Genomic DNA, 20311 nt, shown 5'->3' with positions numbered 1-20311 from the left:
AGGCTCTTGAAGCCTAAGTGGAGATTACCTTCAGGCGGACGTCTCCGTCCTGAACGGGTCTCCCGAGCCACGTGGTGGCTCCAAATGGACCCCGGACCTGCGCAGGATTTCTGGCCGAGGGAGGTAAAGAGGAGACAAGGGCACTTACCCCAGAGAGGCCGTGAGAGTGAGGGAAGCGGGTCTCAGGTCCTGGTCCGTCTGCGGCGTGGAGCGAGGAGGAGGAGGAGGCTCCCCAGCCCTGGGGGCCCCGAGGAGGGGTCTCCTCCCGGGTTTCGGCACCAACTGACTTGTTTTTCTAAGACCACCAGATCGGGCGCAAAGGAACCAGCGACTAGGCAAGGGTAGGAGCAAAACTGCAAGTTTATTTTGGTCACCTAGCTTCAGGGGAAGAAGGTGGGTAAGGAGAGGTCTGTTGGCCTCCGGCGAATGAGGCCCACAGAGTTCTCCATGCTGCCCTCGGACGGAGTTCCGACAGTCCCGACCGCAGTGGGGAAGCTGGGAAGTCCGTGCGTGGCACTCGTCCGCAGCGGCTTTTCTGGGAGTGGGAGGGCGATAGGCGGGGCACGGGCGTGTCCGGGGGCGTTCCGCAGGTGCGACCAGGTAAATCTTGGTCTCTTCAGATTGACGTCACCTGGCACATGCCCAGTTGGTCTGCACCTTCCCGGGCGTCGGCTGCATTTTCGCGCGCGCGGGAAAAGTTGGGGGGGATGAAGAACCCGGAAGTGCGCCATCTTGCCTCCGTTCGTCCAAACAGATGCCACCGTTGTTCAAAGTTCCCATTTGTCATCTTTTATTTGCAGAGTGGATAATCAATAATGTAACTAAGAGAGCGAATAATTGCACATTGTATTTTGCAGCATCCACACAAATTTGCTCTGAATTTTCCACTTTGTACAGGTTTTCATTTAAATCCTGGATTTTAAAAAAGTGCTATCTTCTGTATACATCTTACCAAGTGGGGACACAATTACTTACTCTGGAAAGTGTGAAAATTCACCTTAGCAGACTGTCAAAATTTTCTGTCAATTATAAATTCCCTCCATGTTGCATGTTTTTGAAGGGAAAAAAGCAAGAAGAAAAAGGAAGCTCTTAGATCAGTGACATAGAAGTAAGAACAAATAAAAGCTGTGGTGAGTGGATATTTGTGCATCTGTATGTGTGTGTGCAGACAGAGTGGGAGAGGGATATGGATATGCAGATGTTTGCCCCACACAGAGTGTGCAATGTAGTTACATACTTTACATGTACATAACTACATGTGCATGCACCCAAACCTCAAATTATACAAACACACATATTCGTTGACTAAGATGTTTTGATTTTTTAATTGTGTATGTGCAATAATTTTAATTCTAAGAACCTTTTAGTTTTTAAGTTTGTGAAATAAGTGATAAAGTTAATGTTTGGTGAATAAGAAAGTACAAACAACAACAAAATTATATATACATTTTTATCCTGCCTTTTTTCCTGTAAAAATATTCTGAGCACCTTTCCATGTGATACATTAATACCATTATACAAATGTATGAGAATAGCATAACTTAGTTATGAAAATGTGTGAACATAGCATAATTTATTGAGCTGCTTTTCTAATTTAGGGCATCACACTTTTTTTCTAATTTGCCAATTTTATAAATAGCATTGCTCATATAACTTTGTGTAGATGAACATACCTAGGACCTAAGTGTTCTTCCAACATTCATGTACAATCTTGATCCTTTAGAAATTACAGCATCTAGGTTTTCATCATTTCTATCTTAGACTCCTTCTCTGGGTGACATTGTACACTCCGAAATTCAATTTATGATGGTAATTGTATTCATCTAAAATTAAATTATAAAGGTGGATATTGGATTGGTAACCAAAATTCCTGTTCTAGTCATGATTCGAAATCAACCTAGGAAATGCTAATTTACAGTAGAGAGTATTCAGATGTAGTAGAGATTTAGCATCTCCAAAACTCCTTTCTAGGAGAGTTTTCCTGTAAATTCCAAGGCTATTCTGATATTTAACAAAACAAACAAACAAGTAAACAAAACACTTCAAAAACAGCTTTTTAGCACTATTCTGAACAGCTTCTCCAGGCTGTCTGCTAATATATGCTGAGTGTAGAGTTGAGCCCTGTGCATTTTGACATTCACCTTAATAACATCTTCATAACTAAGACTTTCCGTCCCATTCTCGCTCTCGCCCTTCCCCCATAATCGTCTGCTCATTACCTGCATATTCTGTTAATTGATCTTATTCTCTGAGCACTGATCATGAAGAATAGAAAACCCAACTAGTGTTACTCAGGACATACAGTTCTTTGAAAGTGGACAGCCAAAAAGCTGGCAAAACACGACCATCCTCAGGACCAGAAGCTGTTAACATTCTTTTTGTGGCGAATGTACGTTGGACGTATTTTAGTGTTACTGGCACCTGTCTTGCTAAATCTGATGGAACAACAAGAAACACAATGAAGCCTTGTTACTAAGCTATCTTTGAGCCATACTAGATTGTGATTGATTTTGTTGTGTTTAATGGTGTGGTGGCATTTTGCCTTAGGCCTTTTTTATTGAACAGTGGAAGGAACAGAAGAAGGAAACACTTGATCACTTTGTAAATGCTGCACATTGCAGGCAGAGTTTAATGACTGAACATAGCCACTTCCAGTGTATTGAAATGCCTGGGCCTTGCCTCAAAGCATTGTACCTCTATTCAGATGGCAAAGAATAGAGTTCCTGTAACATTGTGGAGTACAGCTCATTTTGGGAATAAACAGTTGCTTTGACCTTGTACAGGCAAATAGCCCTGTCAGGCCTGGAATTGCAAGGCCAGGAAATCATCTGTTTAGTCAGTGCTGGTCTAGTCATTAGTTTGTGTTTATGGCTGGGAATTGCTAATATAGTCCTGTGTGTAGGGAGCTAATGTCTGAATACTAAAAGAGACCTATTTACCAACAGCTTTATTTTTTAATTTAAAGTTAATTCAAATTGAAATGAGCCTTTTAACCTTTAATTAGGACCATGTTTCTTCTAAAAGTCAACCACATTAGTCAACTGGAGACAAAATTCACTTTGCAATTGAAAGGCTGCCTTCTTTCTTTCAGCAGTAGCCACCATGGTTTACTAAGTGCATTTGTTTCCCTTTCACTATGGTAACTTTACCCATTCCCTGTATCAGCATAGTTCAAAGTCATCAATTACAACTGTGACAAAAATGTGTTATGTGCTTTGGGAATGAGGCCAAGATTCTATCTGGAAGCTCTTCCATAATGATTATTCATTGTACAGGTAGTGCTCATAATACTCCCTGTTTCATACTTATTTCCATATTATTTTTCAGAGCTGGCATTTGCTATTTTACCCCCATATGGGCCCACAGTGTTTAGTTCCTGTTTGATTGTTTCCCTTTCATAAACATGAAATCAGCAGGTTCCCAAAATATTTATAATTCAGCCACTACAAATTGGTATTATTTTGGCTTCCTTCTATTATCTTACTCATATTTTTAGTATTTCTCAATAGAAAATTAACATTTGGCAAAGGTCTCATCTAATTTGTTTCACTGTGGCCCATTCTGGGTGTTTTTTAAAATAAGCTTTGGCGTTTGCTCAATAATGCACGAACATACCGTCACTAACTCAGCACTTAGACTCGAAGAGCTGAAGACTAGATTAGCAAGAAAAGGGCAAATAAAACCTAACTGCAGGCTGGGCAGGGTGGCTCACGCCTGTAATCCTAGCAGTTTGGGAGGTTGAGGCGGGCAGATCACCTAAGGTCGGGAGTTTGAGACCAGCCTGACCAGTATGGTGAAACCCCATCTTTACTAAAAATACAAAAATTAGTCGGTGTGGTAGCATGCGACTGTAGTCCCAGCTACCTGGGAGGCTGAGATAGGAGAACTGCTTGAACCAAGGAGGCAGAGGTTGCAGTGAGCCAAGATTGCGCAGCTAAACTCCAGCCTGGGTTACAGAGCAGAGCAAGACTCCATCTCAAAAGGAAAAAAAAAAAAAACACCTCACTGCAGACTAACAGAAGGAACATGTGCTCTCTTTGCAGTTGTATTTTTATTTTTATTTTTATTTTATTTTATTTTATTTATTATACTTTAAGGTCTAGGGTACATGTGCATAACGTGCAGGTTTGTTACATATGTATACTTGTGCCATGTTGGTGTGCTGCACCCATCAACTCGTCAGCACCAATCAATTCATCATTTATATCAGGTATAACTCCCAATACAATCCCTCCCCCCTCCCCCCTCCCCATGATAGGCCCCGATGTGTGATGTTCCCCTTCCTGAGTCCAAGTGATCTCATTGTTCAGTTCCCACCTATGAGTGAGAACATGCGGTGTTTGGTTTTCTCTTCTTGTGATAGTTTGCTAAGAATGATGGTTTCCAGCTGCATCCATGTCCCTACAAAGGACGCAAACTCATCCTTTTTTATGGCTGCATAATATTCCATGGTGTATATGTGCCACATTTTCTGAATCCAGTCTGTCACAGATGGACATTTGGGTTGATTCCAAGTCTTTGCTATTGTGAATAGTGCCGCAATAAACATACGTGTGCATATGTCTTTATAGCAGCGTGATTTATAATCCTTTGGGTATATACCCAGTAGTGGGATGGCTGGGTCATATGGTACATCTAGTTCTAGATCCTTGAGGAATTGCCATACTGTTTTCCATAATGGTTGAACTAGTTTACAATCCCACCAACAGTGTGAAAGTGTTCCTATTTCTCCACATCCTCTCCAACACCTGTTGTTTCCTGACTTTTTAATGATTGCCATTCTAACTGGTGTGAGATGGTATCTCATTGTGGTTTTGATTTGCATTTCTCTGATGGCGAGTGGTGATGAGCATTTTTTCATGTGTCTGTTGGCTGTATGAATGTCTTCTTTTGAGAAATGTCTGTTGATATCCTTTGCCCACTTTTTGATGGGATTGTTTGTTTTTTTCTTGTAAATTTGTTTGAGTTCTTTGTAGATTCTGGATATTAGCCCTTTGTCAGATGAGTAGATTGCAAAAATTTTCTCCCATTCTGTAGGTTGCCTGTTCACTCTGATGGGAGTTTCTTTTGCAGTGCAGAAGCTCTTTAGTTTAATTAGATCCCATTTGTCAATTTTGGCTTTTGCTGCCGTTGCTATAGGTGTTTTAGACATGAAGTCCTTGCCCATGCCTATGTCCTGAATGGTACTACCTAGATTTTCTTCTAGGATTTTGATGGTATTAGGTCTAACGTTTAAGTCTCTAATCCATCTTGAATTAATTTTCGTATAAGGAGTAAGGAAAAGATCAGTTTCAGCTTTCTACTTATGGCTAGCCAATTCTCCCAGCACCATTTATTAAATAGGGAATCCTTTCCCCATTTCTTGTTTCTCTCAGGTTTGTCAAAGATCAGATGGCTGTAGCTGTGTGGTATTATTTCTGAGGACTCTGTTCTGTTCCATTGGTCTATATCTCTGTTTTGGTACCAGTACCATGCTGTTCTGGTTACTGTAGCCTTGTAGTATAGTTTGAAGTCAGGTAGCGTGATGCCTCCAGCTTTGTCTTTTGAGTTAAGATTGTCTTGGCAATGCGGGCTCTTTTTTGGATCCATATGAACTTTAAAGCAGTTTTTTCCAATTCTGTGAAGAAACTCATTGGTAGCTTGATGGGGATGGCATTGAATCTATAAATAACCTTGGGCAATATGGCCATTTTCACGATATTGATTCTTCTATCCATGAGCATGGTATGTTCTTCCATTTGTTTGTGTCCTCTTTGATTTCACTGAGCAGTGGTTTGTAGTTCTCCTTGAAGAGGTCCTTGACATCCCTTGTAAGTTGGATTCCTAGGTATTTTATTCTCTTTGAAGCAATTGTGAATGGAAGTTCATTCCTGATTTGGCTCTCTGTTTGTCTGTTACTGGTGTATAAGAATGCTTGTGATTTTTGCACATTAATTTCGTATCCTGAGACTTTGCTGAAGTTGCTTATCAGCTTAAGGAGATTTTGGGCTGAGACAATGGGGTTTTCTAAATACATAATCATGTCATCTGCAAACAGGGACAGTTTGACTTCTTCTTTTCCTAACTGGATACCCTTGATTTCTTTCTCTTGCCTGATTGCCCTAGCCAGAACTTCCAACACTATGTTGAATAGGAGTGGTGAGAGAGGGCATCCCTGTCTTGTGCCAGTTTTCAAAGGGAATTTTTCCAGTTTTTGCCCATTCAGTATGATATTAGCTGTGGGTTTGTCATAAATAGCTCTTATTATATTGAGGTATGTTCCATCAATACCGAATTTATTGAGCATTTTTAGCATGAAGGGCTGTTGAATTTTGTCAAAAGCCTTTTCTGCATCTATTGAGATAATCATGTGGTTCTTGTCTTTGGTTCTGTTTATATGCTGGATTACGTTTATTGATTTGTGAATGTTGAACCAGCCTTGCATCCCAGGGATGAAGCCCACTTGATCATGGTGGATTAGCTTTTTGATGTGCTGCTGAATCCGGTTTGCCAGTATTTTATTGAGGATTTTTGCATCGATGTTCATCAGGGATATTGGTCTAAAATTATGTTTTTTTGTTGTGTCTCTGCCAGGCTTTGGTATCAGGATGATGTTGGCCTTATAAAATGAGTTAGGGAGGAGTCCCTCTTTTTCTATTGATTGGAATAGTTTCAGAAGGAATGGTACCAGCTCCTCCTTGTACCTCTGGTAGAATTCAGCTGTGAATCCATCTGGTCCTGGACTTTTTTTGTTTGGTAGGCTATTAATTATTGCCTCAATTTCAGAGCCTGCTATTGGTCTATTCAGGGATACAACTTCTTCCTGTTTTGGTCTTGGAAGAGTGTAAGTGTCCAGGAAATTATCCATTTCTTCTGGATTTTCTAGTTGATTTGCGTAGAGGTGTTTATAGTATTCTTTGATGGTAGTTTGTATTTCTGTGGGGTCGGTGGTGATATCCCCTTTATCATTTTTTATTGTGTCTATTTGATTCTTCTCTCTTTTCTTCTTTATTAGTCTTGCTAGCAGTCTGTCAATTTTGTTGATTGTTTCAAAAAACGAACTCCTGGATTCATTGATTTTTTGGAGGGTTTTTTGTGTCTCTATCTCCTTCAGTTCTGCTCTGATCTTAGTTATTTCTTGCCTTCTGCTAGCTTTTGAATGTGTTTGCTCTTGCTTCTGCAGTTCTTTTAATTGTGATGTTAGAGTGTCAATTTTAGATCTTTCCAGCTTTCTCTTGTGGGCATTTAGTGCTATGAATTTTCCTCTACACACTGCTTTAAATGTGTCCCAGAGAATCTGGTATGTTGTATCTTTGTTCTCATTGGTTTCAAAGAACATCTTTATTTCTGCCTTCATTTTGTTATGTACCCAGTAGTCATTCAGGAGCAGGTTGTTCAGTTTCCATGTAGTTGAGCGGTTTTGATTGAGTTTCTTAGTCCTGAGTTCTTGTTTGATTGCACTGTGGTCTGAGAGACAGTTTGTTATAATTTCTGTTCTTTTACATTTGCTGAGGAGTGCTTTACTTCCAATTATGTGGTCAATTTTGGAATAAGTGTGATGTGGTGCTGAGAAGAATGTATATTCTGTTGATTTGGGGTGGAGAGTTCTATAGATGTCTATTAGGTCCGCTTGGTGTAGAGATGAGTTCAATTCCTGGATATCCTTGTTAACTTTCTGTCTCGTTGATCTGTCTAATGTTGACAGTGGAGTGTTGAAGTCTCCCATTATTATTGTATGGGAGTCTAAGTCTCTTTGTAAGTCTCTAAGGACTTGCTTTATGAATCTGGGTGCTCCTGTATTGGGTGCACATATATTTAGGATAGTTAGCTCTTGCTGTTGAATTGATCCCTTTACCATTATGTAATGGCCTTCTTTGTCTCTTTTGATCTTTGATGGTTTAAAGTCTATTTTATCAGAGACTAGGATTGCAACCCCTGCTTTTTTTTGTTCTCCATTTGCTTGGTAGATCTTCCTCCATCCCTTTGTTTTGAGCCTATGTATGTCTCTGCATGTGAGATGGGTCTCCTGAATACAGCAGACTGATGGGTCTTGACTCTTGATCCAGTTTGCCAGTCTGTGTCTTTTAATTGGAGCATTTAGTCCATTGACATTTAAGGTTAATATTGTTATGTGTGAACTTGATCCTGCCATTATGATATTAACTGGTTATTTTGCTCATTAGTTGATGCAGTTTCTTCCTAGCCTCGATGGTCTTTACATTTTGGCATGTTTTTGCAATGGCTGGTACTAGCTGTTCCTTTCCATGTTTAGGGCTTCCTTCAGGGTCTCTTGTAAGGCAGGCCTGGTGGTGACAAAATCTCTAAGCATTTGCTTATCTGTGAAGGATTTTATTTCTCCTTCACTTATGAAACTTAGTTTGGCTGGATATGAAATTCTGGGTTTAAAATTCTTTTCTTTAAGAATGTTGAATATTGGCCCCCACTCTCTTCTGGCTTGTAGAGTTTCTGCCGAGAGGTCTGCTGTTAGTCTGATGGGCTTCCCTTTGTGGGTAACCCGACCTTTCTCTCTGGCTGCCCTTAAGATTTTTTCCTTCATTTCAACTTTGGTGAATCTGGCAATTATGTGTCTTGGAGTTGCTCTTCTGGAGGAGTATCTTTGTGGTGTTCTCTGTATTTCCTGAATTTGAATGTTGGCCTGCCCTACCAGGTTGGGGAAGTTCTCCCTCCTGAAGAGTGTTTTCCAACTTGGTTCCATTTTCCCCTCACTTTCAGGCACCCCAATCAGATGTAGATTTGGTCTTTTTACATAATCCCATACTTCTTGCAGGCTTTGTTCATTTCTTTTTCTTCTTTTTTCTTTTGGTTTCTCTTCTCGCTTCATTTCATTCATTTGATCCTCAATCGCTGATACTCTTTCTTCCAGTTGATCGAGTCGGTTACTGAAGCTTGTGGATTTGTCACATATTTCTCGTGTCATGGTTTTCATCTCTGTCATTTCGTTTATGACCTTCTCTGCATTAATTATTCTAGCTATCAATTCTTCCACTCTTTTTTCAAGATTTTTAGTTTCTTTGCGCTGGGTATGTAATTCCTCCTTTAGCTCTGAGAAGTTTGATGCACTGAAGCCTTCTTCTCTCATCTTGTCACAGTCATTCTCTGACCAGCTTTGATCCATTGCTGGTGATGAGCTGCGCTCCTTTGCAGGGGGAGATGCACTCTTATTTTTTGAATTTCCAGTTTTTCTGCCCTGCTTTTTCCCCATGTTTGTGGTTTTATCTGCCTCTGGTCTTTGATGATGCTCATGTAGTGATGGGGTTTTGGTATAGTTGTTCTTCCTGTTTGATAGTTTTCCTTCTAATAGTCAGGACCCTCAGCTGTAGGTCTGTTGGAGATTGCTTGAGGTCCACTCCAGACCCTGTTTGCCTGGGTATCAGCAGCAGAGGTTGCTTAGCTGTGCCCTGTCCCCAGAGGTGGAGTGTACAGAGACAGGCGCCCCTCCCCCAGCCTTGCTGCTGCCCTGCAGTTAGATCGCAGACTGCTGTGCTAGCAATGAGCGAGGCTCCGTGGCCGTGGGACCCTCCCGGCCATGTGTGGGTTATAATCTCCTGGTGTGCCCGTTTGCTTAAAGCGCAGTATTGGGGTGGGAGTTACCCGATTTTCCAGGTGTTGTGTGTCTCAGTTCCCCTGGCTAGGAAAAGGGATTCCCTTCCCCCTTGCGCTTCCCAGGTGAGGCAATGCCTCACCTGCTTCAGCTCTTGCTGGTCGGGCTGCAACAGCTGACCAGCACCGATTCTCCAGCACTCCCTAGTGAGATGACTCCAGTACCTCAGTTGAAAATGCAGAAATCACCGGTCTTCTGTGTCGCTCACGCTGGGAGTTGGAGACTGGAGCTGTTCCTATTCAGCCATCTTGCTCCACCCCTCGCAGTTGTCTTTTTAATACTGTGTTTATTTTCCTTGTCATTAAAAGGGAAAATATATTCTCTTACATTTTTAAAATTAGAAATAATTAATTTTGATTGATGTTGTCAAATTTGATTTTTATGTGTATTCATTCCATGAAATTTCCAAACTTCTAAATATTCTGCACAATGTAAAATGTGAAAAAGGGATGGCTATCATAACATATAGTTTTGTTAAGTTATTGGTTATGATGAAAGCATAACAAGGAATTATTTGTTTGGCAGTCAATGTAGCATTCAGTCCATTTGACTATAAAATCAATGTGCCCTTTGAATATACACTACTCTAGTAGAGGAAAGCACTGCAAAATCCGTCATTTCTTTTTCAAGTATATTTGTTCTAAGCCAGGAAAGATTTCATTTCCTTGTCCTGTTGCCATATGGCATTTTATAATTTAAATGGCTAATTTTCATCCTTAAAGCAGTGATGAACAAGAAGATAATTTGTTCTTTTATCTCCACTTAGAAAGTGTTACTAATCCTACAAATTTGGGCGTACAGAGGATTAATCTTTTAAGGTGTCTAAGCTAAGAAGAGTCTTTAGAGACAACTTAGTCAACATCTGTCTTTTTTTAAATGAGGAAATTAACCTCCTGATAAGACAACTGGTTGCAAATTATTCACTCACTTTAAAAATTCATCTCATCCACTGCTAGGTGCTGGACGGTGTGCTGGATATAGGGTGTACAAAATGAATAGAAAATAACTCCTGTCTCTGTATGGCTCCAGGTCTAATCTGGGAATACATAATTACTTAGAGTAGAATCTTAGAGTTATTTATAGAAGACGAAGTCACTGTCTCAAACACCTCATCAAAGTTTGAAGATACCTGATCATTAAATCTAAGCTAACACCTATTTAGTAGGAAAAGCTAGAACAAAACATGCATTTCCCACTTCCTAGTCCAGTGCTTTTCCTCTAACATGCTGAAGACAACTTGAAGTATTGGGATAAAAAGAAGAAATTTCAGAAAATTTCTCAGTGAAGATAACATGTAAATGACATATAAAAATGTATCTTGCAACTCCAGTTCTCAAGTGAGAAGATCCATTTATAAAATAACCACGATATGAAACTGATCTCCTTTTTAAAAGCTGGGATTTTGACTTTTATTACTATAAGACTGGACACAATAAATAGTTGTTTTCATTTCTTTAGGCTGCTATATCAAAATACCATAAGCTGGTTAGTTTATAAACAATGGAAATTTATTTCTCTCAGTTCTGAAGTCTGGGATGTCCAAGAACAAGGGGCCAGCATATTCAGTGTCTGATGAAGACTCATTTCCGGGTTCATAGACGGTACCTGCTAGCTGTGTCCTCAGATGATAGAAGGGACAGGGCAGCTCTCTGGGACCTCTTTTATAAGGGCACAAATCTCATTCATGAGGACTCTGCCTTCATGCTCTAAACCACTACAAGATCCCACCTCCTTAAACCAACATATTGGTCATTGGAATTCAACGTATATATTTTAGGGAAACAAAATCACTTACATCACAGCAAGTGTCTAGATCATTTTAGGAAATCGATACATGTTTGCTAAAAGTGAAGGAATGAATTGGAACATTATGTAAACAAAGACAATTCCTAGCAAATCCATGATGATATCTAGTGAGGCTTCAGAAGGTGCTGCCTTCCATTTTAATTGTTATTAACTTAGATTCATGGCTCATCTTACTTGAATATATCAATATAATATTAAAGATAAGAGTTCCTGCCACAATTAACTAGTTTAAAAATCTTTTTACAAAACAGGAGAAAGCATTTCTGGTACCCCATAAAAAGGTGGCAATTTGCTTCCACTTGAAAGATTTTTAAACTATTCAATCACTCTTTGGTTTTGCTATCCTGGGGTTAAGATCCATGAATAATTCTTCCCAGTGTTTGACTGACAAGAACGTTTACTACTGGATTACCTGAGGGAAGACGTAAATCAGAATTGTGTCATTTTGGCAGCAGCTTTTTGATATGTGTGTATCTGCCTTAGTTAAGTATTGATTTAATAGCTGGTCTCCACTGCAGACAACCTTGATTATACAGCTGGGGCTTTTGATTTTAAAATTTGTCTCTCGATAAATCTTTTGTTCACCCTTCTTGTCTAATTTTCGTTTTCTTTGGTATTCTCTATAAGTTGACTGGGACTTACTTTCATTAATAAAAGGAAAGAAAGCACATTAATACATCTACTTTTTATTTCCTACTTTTATTTTCTTATATGTGCAACCTCCTTCAGCCTATAAAAATGCTTAAATGAGAGAAATGTGTAGATTGTTACTCACTAGTTTTACATTCAAGGAAGGGAAGGAGATGTTTTCAATATACAATCATTGCCTTTGCTACTATAAGCAAAGATACACACACACACACACACACACACACACAAATATGGATGCTCCTTAAAGTCTGTAATACTGTCAGGAGGATTTTTTGAAGCATAAAGAAGGCATGACAGACAGACAGGTAATTGAGCACAAGTTGATTTATAGCAAGGGAGAGAGATTAGTTATTGATAAGATAAATTTTAAAATGGGGTTGTTATAGAAAGATACATTTATAGAGATTGTTTCTTTATCAAATAATAATTTTATGCATTATCCAGTCATATTCTCAAATTCGTTGCACAGTTTTGGTGGAGAATTGAGATACTACTTGAACAAGAAATGGAAAATTTACTTATATGCCTCCCAAATACAGCATGTCATGTTGTCCTATTCGTGAAATTGAAAAATCTCTGCTGTCTTTCCAACTACAAGGACACTTACTCATCTGCCCATACCAATGTTAGACATCAAAGAGATAGCAAAATAGAGAAAGGCTGGGTGCAGTGGCCCAAGCCTGTAATCGCAGCACTTTGGGAAGCTGAAGGGGGAGAAACACGTAAGGCTGGGAGTTCAATACTAGCCTGGCTAATATAGTGAGACCTCATCTCTACAAAAAGTTTTAAAAATTAGACAAGCATGGTAGCATGCACCTGTTGTCCCAGCTATTTGGGAGGCTGAGGTGGGAGGATTGCTTGAGCCCAGGAGGTGGAGGCTGTAGTGAGCTGTTATCATGCCTCTGTACTGCAACCTGGACAGTAGGGTAAGAAGAGAAGACCCTGGCTCAAAAAAAAAAAAAAAAAAAGCCTAAATCTTAGAGAAAGACATGTACTAGAGAGCATTAGCCTTTCTGAGATGTTTTCTCACTTGGAATAGATGAAAAACTCTTGCATTTTTTAATTAAATAAAAATTTAAATGACTATTTTTCAATTTCAAATCAACAGTTTAGAATTGGTAGAAAAATAATTTGTGTTTTAAGGAAGTAATTTGCTTTCAATGATTGTTTTTTATGAAATTAAAAGAAAAATACCTTCCCTGTTCAAACTATACCATTGAATTTCTTTGTTATCTTTGGCATCCTGTCCTTTCCATTGGTGCTTCAACTGTACAGTCTATAAAACACATGGACTGATACCCTACACTGATAATTTCAATAGAACTGTGATTTAATTGAGATGGTATATATAAAAGTCCTATAGAAGAAGTAAGACATCTACAAAAATTAAAATGTTATTATAGAATCTAGCATTTTACTCATGCATATAGTTGGCATTAAATGACTATGCATTTGTGGTTAAAGCCTATCAGCTAGTTATCAGGTGTCAGATGATGCAATGTCTGTCCCTAAACTCTGTGTCACTTAATTTTCTGGACTTCAGTGACCTCAGATGTAAAGCACACCTACTGGTCAATGTGATTTCTTAGGAGTTTTTAGTTTCATTAGGCTATTATTCTATTTAATTAGTACATCTCAACTGAATTTTCTATTTATCTATGTCACTCAGGGATGTCGTCTGCTACAAGTAAAAGAAATCTGGGCCACAGTGACTTAAACAAACAGGGTATTATCTTTCTGATATTATAAGAAATCTTGAGATTGGTGGTTCCTGGATCAAGTACAGAAAACACATCATGCTGATTTTCTTGGCCTTTCACTCATGATCACATATAAGCTGCTGCAATTCCAGCCATAATGTCCATAATGAAGGCTGGAAGAACTTGGCTTCAGTTGCATTTGTACCATCTTGTTAGAAAACACAAAGGTATCACAAATATTTTTATCAGACTTCTGTGTACATTTCTTTGCCCACCTTTTTGGCCATAACATTGGCCATTCATCCCTAGCTGCACTGGTCTAAGGAAGGAAGGATTTGGCTGGCTTCACCTCTGAGCAATATCAAGATTCTGCTGGCAAGAAGAAAGCAGAGTTTGGATACTGAGTAGCAACACTACTTGTCATATAATTCTATATAATAGTTTGTCTTTTCATGTTGATTTATTTGTATATTGAATTATGCTTCATACTGGCCATTTCTAGTATCTATGTATGATCTTTCTCAAATGGCGCTCCTTTTGTGGAGTCTCTTCCAACCACCAATCACAATGGAGTGATTGCTCAGCATGATTTGTATTAAATGCCTGCTGCCCACTTTCTATTGCAAGGCCCTTTGGGTATGGGCAGAATTAGGGACATTTTTGCCTTTTGGGGTATCAAACAGCCCAAACAAGAATAGATGTTTGACAAATATTGATTAAGCTGTATGTATGTATGCCTACCTATCTTTTACTGTTATTATCTCAGGGTTATTATCTAGTCATAATTGGATAAAGTCTAGTGACTAGTTTGAGAGGCATCCTTAACTTTTAGGTTTATTAACTGTAGCTACCTTCAAGATACTATCAGTAATCCTGATAATTTGTGCAGTACCTCGGAAGTGATTATGTGACTGTCTTTTCAACTATCATATAGTATACCCATCTATAATAGTAACAAAAAGTGACTGAGTGTTTACTGAATACCTGTATGCCAAATGTTGTAAAAACCATGAAAGTCTCAAAAAAAAAAAAAACCCCACAGATAAACTTACAAGCAAGCAAAATAACAAAGAACTTCAGAGCACAGCAACTTAATCCTTTAAAGACTCAACAATGCCCACTTAGAAGTTTAATGGCATTCAATGATGAGCTAAATAGAAAACAGAATTTAAGTGCATAGTTTGTTTACATACTTTATATCATTTCCCCCTGAGGCAATATGATATAAGATATGAGTGGAAGTTTTTAACCAGTGCTTAAGGACAATATTTAAAAAATTATAATTTTGGCCAGGCGTGGTGGCTCACTCCTGTAATCCCAGGACTTTGGGAGGCCGAGGCAGGTGAATCACGAGGTCAGGAGTTCAAGACCAGCCTGACCAATATGGAAACTCTGTCTCTACTAAAAATACAAAAATTAGCCAGGCATGGTGGCACATGCCTGTAATCCCAGCTACTCGGGAGGCTAAGGCAGGAGAATAGCTTGAACCTGGAAGGCAGAGATTGCAGTGAGCCGAGATTATGCCACTGCACTCCAGCCTGGATGATAGAGTGAGACTCAGTCTCAAAAAAAAAGAAAAAAGAAAAAGAAAGAAAAAGAAAAAGTATAATCATTAGGGCAGTAGAATTGACTATATAGCTACATGGAATGGATCTCAATGTGACACCAAAAATTGTTCAATATATTGGAAATTGGTCCTAGATCAGCCATTCTTAGTAGGAGCTAGAAAACTGTAAGACTAGATTAATGATTGCTATCATTTTAAGTTATTTCAGTAGTTTATTTTGGCAGGGTATTTCCCTTGTCTTATTTTAAGAAACTTTCAGTAAGAAGATATCCTACAATGGATATATTGTGTTTCTTTTCAGAAACGTATTTAGTGATTATAAATATTGATTTGTCCACACGGGTTTTACTTTAATGCAAATAATCTTCTCTTCACAATATGAAGTTAGTGTAAGAAAATTCTGGAATGTAATGACCATCTGTAGGGCCTATTCTATATATAACTCTGTAAATCTTCAAGTCTATATAAGTTCTATAAATCATCAAGTCCAAATGTGGCACTGAAATTGAGCTTTAGAAGTTTTAGAAATTATTGACTTCCAAGGATGAGCTTGGATCTAAAATTTAGATCCCAAATTCCTTCTCAAATGAATGATTAGAGACTTCTTGTTGGAATTTTCACTATGATTTTAGTTCTCAGTGTAATTATGAAAATGAATCAAAAGAAGTAATGCAGCATTTTGAATTTTCTGTCAGACAAAATGAAAATAATATAGTAGAGGCAGATTAGGCATATCGCTGTGAAACAGTAAATAGATGCTGAACACTAAATTATAAGCTGAAATCAGTGTTCGATAACCAGTTCAATAGGCTTACAAAAATCATTTTATGCAGAGATATGGCCAGAAATTAAAAAGATAACATGGTTATTAAAAGGGCTCTCATCTAGTAACAGTTCATAAGTGTATTAGTTTAAATAGGAACTGTATATCCCTCTGTATTTCAGATATAGACAAAGGAATACATTTAAATTTTTATTTTAGGCCATTGCCATAAGAGGTAAGGAAAAATACTGTCAAGCGAGAAAAAAATATTGTAGCTCATGACAGTTATTTATCAAGAATCTTAAAAATATACAGGAAGCCATGATCTCTTCTTTTAGTTGCTTACACTTTGTGAGACAAAGTTGTACCCACAGAGCAATTAGAAAACAAGTCAATGTTAGTATACTGCTTACTGCAGTGCAGATAGTATACGCATTGCATCATGTTTTAAAAAGGGAATTACTACATGGTGACATGGTTTTGCTTTATTTTCTCCACAAATAGTCCAATGCCAAGTAAAGCTGTGAAAACATAAGCTGGAAATTTCATCATACACTAGTGCCAAAATAATCTAAATCTTGTGTGTGTGTGTGTGTGTGTGTGTGTGTGTGTGTTTCTTAACATTTGGTGCAAATTCAAGCATATATGCAGAAAAACTACAGTAGGCCCTATCATTTGCTTCTGTAAATTCTTGGAGGAAAAAAATTGATTTTTATTTATAATAAATTCATATTCGAACTTACTTAAATCTGTTTTACATATTTTCAAAAAAAATCATCACAGACTTTTAAAAGAGAGTCGTTTTGTTTGTAGCTTGCCGACCAGGTTTCTACAAGGCGTTGGATGGTAATATGAAGTGTGCTAAGTGCCCACCTCACAGTTCTACTCAGGAAGATGGTTCAATGAACTGCAGGTGTGAGAATAATTACTTCCGGGCAGACAAAGACCCTCCATCCATGGCTTGTACCCGTGAGTAGTTTTGCTGCAACCCATGCCTCCATGTTTGTTTTGTTTGTTTCGTTTTCTTCTTGTTACTGTGCTGTTTGTTTTTGTTTTAAAGCATTTGGCCCATTTCCTTCTGTTGCCCGTGTGCAAATTGAAAGCTTTCTCTGCTTCACTCTCCATGCTTGGCTCACCACAAATGCACCATTCATCATACAAAATGAATTATATTTTAAAGCACTTCCTGCAACACAACCCCCAGAAAGAGAGAACATTTTCTGTGTCTTGTTTAGATCCTGCATTACATATGACAGGAGAGGGGAGGCTATAGACAGGGATTTATGTTTTTACATTTCTATTCCCTCTTGCTGTATGTTGGTCATAGGTCACAGGGAAAAAGGACTAAGATTTATAAAACGAATACTAAAGTTTTCGTAACTATTCACAAGGGTTTTGAACATAGTGGTGAGTTATTTTGTTAGACTTTGTGAATGTATCCTTACCCTTGAGTCAAAACTCCCCTATTCACAGCTTAGGGAAGACAGTGTTCTTCAGTCCATGTGTCTATAATCTCTTGGATCCTCTAAGGATGAACTGAAAGTTGATAATAAAGAAAGGATAGTTATTTACCTCTTTCAGTTCCATTGTAAATTATCTATTTCCCTTGTAGTAGAAAACAGAATTGAGGCTCATTAATCTTTGTTGAACTACTTTGCAGGACCTCCATCTTCACCAAGAAATGTTATCTCTAATATAAACGAGACCTCAGTTATCCTGGACTGGAGTTGGCCCCTGGACACAGGAGGCCGGAAAGATGTTACCTTCAACATCATATGTAAAAAATGTGGGTGGAATATAAAACAGTGTGAGCCATGCAGCCCAAATGTCCGCTTCCTCCCTCGACAGTTTGGACTCACCAACACCACAGTGACAGTGACAGACCTCCTGGCACATACTAACTACACCTTTGAGATTGATGCCATTAATGGGGTATCAGATCTGAGCTCCCCACCGAGACAGTTTGCTGCGGTCAGCATCACAACTAATCAGGCTGGTGAGTAAATACTAGATGTTTCTTACTTCTATCATATCATGTCCGAGTAATGGTTTTGACAGAGAGTGGAAAACTGGGTGGAAGGAAAAAAAGATTTGATAGAGCCCCAAGATTTTGCCTTCTAACACATTTAAACAGTTATGGCATATTAAATAATTTAATTCTTCAAGTGAGAATAAACCATATTTGTTAGGTGATTTTTAAACTAGTTTATACCCATTGTTTCACAATTTGAAATCCTTAAATATTTGAGGCTCTCAGATAGTAGTAGGGAGGCTCCTTAGGGGAAACATTTTTGTATTTCAGGGAACGTAGGCAATGAATCTTAGCTTAAAAAAAGTTATGCAGGATATGAAACATTATAAATATCTTCAGCTTAGTGAAAATTAGATATTTTAGATATAATTATTTTGTTATTTTATACTTCTAAGAAGCTCTATGTGTTATAACTGATAGTTATAAATCTCTGCTTAGTTAATAATAAGAAAATAACCGATTTTATTTAATACATACAGCTTTACGTTAAAAAAATCAAAATGTTAAATTTAGAAAGAAGCATTGTAAAAAGAGCTCTTGTTAAAGAACAGTTAGAACCATTAATTTAAATGATTTCCTGAAATGAATTGATAGGTGATTTCATCAACTGTATTTTCCACTGACAATCTTTTCCCAATTAAACAAAAAATCCTACATTTGAAGGTTGTAGGCAAAGGCTCCTTAATATGAAATGGAAAAACTAAACAAGCGTACAAACACCTCATCTTTCTTTATCTTACATCCCTGATTTGTCTCTCTTTCCCTTTTTTTACTGTTAGTAAATCATTTCTTTTTAATCAACCTTTAAATTCTCTATGTACATTACTTAGCGATTTTACTTGTGGGATTTTCATTGTGAATCTCTCAAAGATATAGCTGGATTATATGTTACATAGAAATAATGCCCCTGGCCGGGCGCGGGGACTCAAGCCTGTAATCCCAGCACTTTGGGAGGCCGAGACGGGCGGATCACGAGGTCAGGAGATCGAGACCACCCTGGCTAACATGGTGAAACCCCGTCTCTACTAAAAAATACAAAAAAAAAAAAAAAAAAACTAGCCGGGCGAGGTGGCGGGCGCCTGTAGTCCCAGCTGCCCGGAAGGCTGAGGCAGGAGAATGGCGGGAACCCGGGAGGCGGAGTTTGCAGTGAGCTGAGATCCGGCCACTGCACTCCAGCCTGGGTGACAGAGCGAGACTCCATCTCAAAAAAAAAAAAAAAAGAAATAATGCCCCTTTGAGATATAACAATCATTTTTTCAGTATCAACAACTGAAAAATGAATAATAAACAGTTTTCTTTTATAATAAAAATGTCTTATACAAAGTTAAACTGATAGGTATTTGTGGTGCTTAATTATTGCTACAAAGTGTCATCATTAGGTATACATTCCAAGAAGCTCAATTCAGAGATATTATTGTTTTATTTTTACACACAAAACAACAAACATTGGAACCAAAGGGAGAGGGAAGAGAGAGACAAGATGCCACTCTGATTCTCCAGAGAACGACAGATTCTCCAGTCCTCTCCCAGGTGGGGTCACCTCTGAGCTGGTTGTCAAGATTGAGTATAAAATCAGCTTCTGCTCTTCATTTGGCTTACATTATGGAAATCCCTCTGGTCCCTGGTGGGAATCACCCTTTGCTCTGAGAATATAAGAATGTGTCCTGGATGCTCTAGGCAAAAGGAAGCCAGAAATGACTAAATTATCTTATCACCTAGGTCTTCTAGTAGCCAAATAATGAGCCAAAAAAACTCAGCACATTCCATCTCCATTACTTGGCTTACTCAGAAAGTTTAGTTCAACTAGCAAAGACACACAATAAGTGTCATCTACAAAAGCAAGTATGCATCAGTATGACTCTGCTGGTTGTTAACATTTTCATCTATTTACCTACTGGTTAAATGTAGTTGTATCTATTCCTGCAGGTTATTATAGAAATGCATCTCTACTGGTTAATTTCTCAAATACACTGAGTAGCCCCCTAAACTCAGTATGTTAGGTCCATCTCCATTATCCCCATCATTCAGCAACCAAAGGGATAATTCCTTGCGTAAGAGGGGTATCCGCAGCCTTTGGCTAGCACCCATCTTTCTTGAGGGGCCCCTGTCTTCCCCATGGCGGTGGATAGATATTTTAAATACAAGCCAGGGCAGAGTCCATCCATGTTCAAATATGTATCTTTCTGATTCT

The 20311-nt window shown here is 38.5% G+C and overlaps 1 protein-coding gene across 3 annotated transcripts in view; it reads left to right on the top strand.

Moving 5' to 3' along the window:
- EPHA3 (EPH receptor A3) overlaps positions 1–20311 on the top strand; it is a 372676-nt gene that overhangs the window by 227338 nt on the left and 125027 nt on the right. For all 3 annotated transcript variants that reach the window (XM_033211572.1, XM_033211571.1, XM_033211573.1), the window contains exons 4-5: positions 16902–17057; positions 17749–18084. In XM_033211572.1, coding sequence (XP_033067463.1) covers positions 16902–17057; positions 17749–18084 — 492 coding nt within the window. The remainder of the gene's footprint in view (positions 1–16901; positions 17058–17748; positions 18085–20311) is intronic.

Source organism: Trachypithecus francoisi, unplaced genomic scaffold (assembly GCF_009764315.1).
Source record: "Trachypithecus francoisi isolate TF-2019V2 unplaced genomic scaffold, Tfra_2.0 Lachesis_group0, whole genome shotgun sequence".
NCBI lineage: Eukaryota > Metazoa > Chordata > Mammalia > Primates > Cercopithecidae > Trachypithecus > Trachypithecus francoisi.
This window is presented reverse-complemented; position numbering and strand designations above follow the sequence as displayed.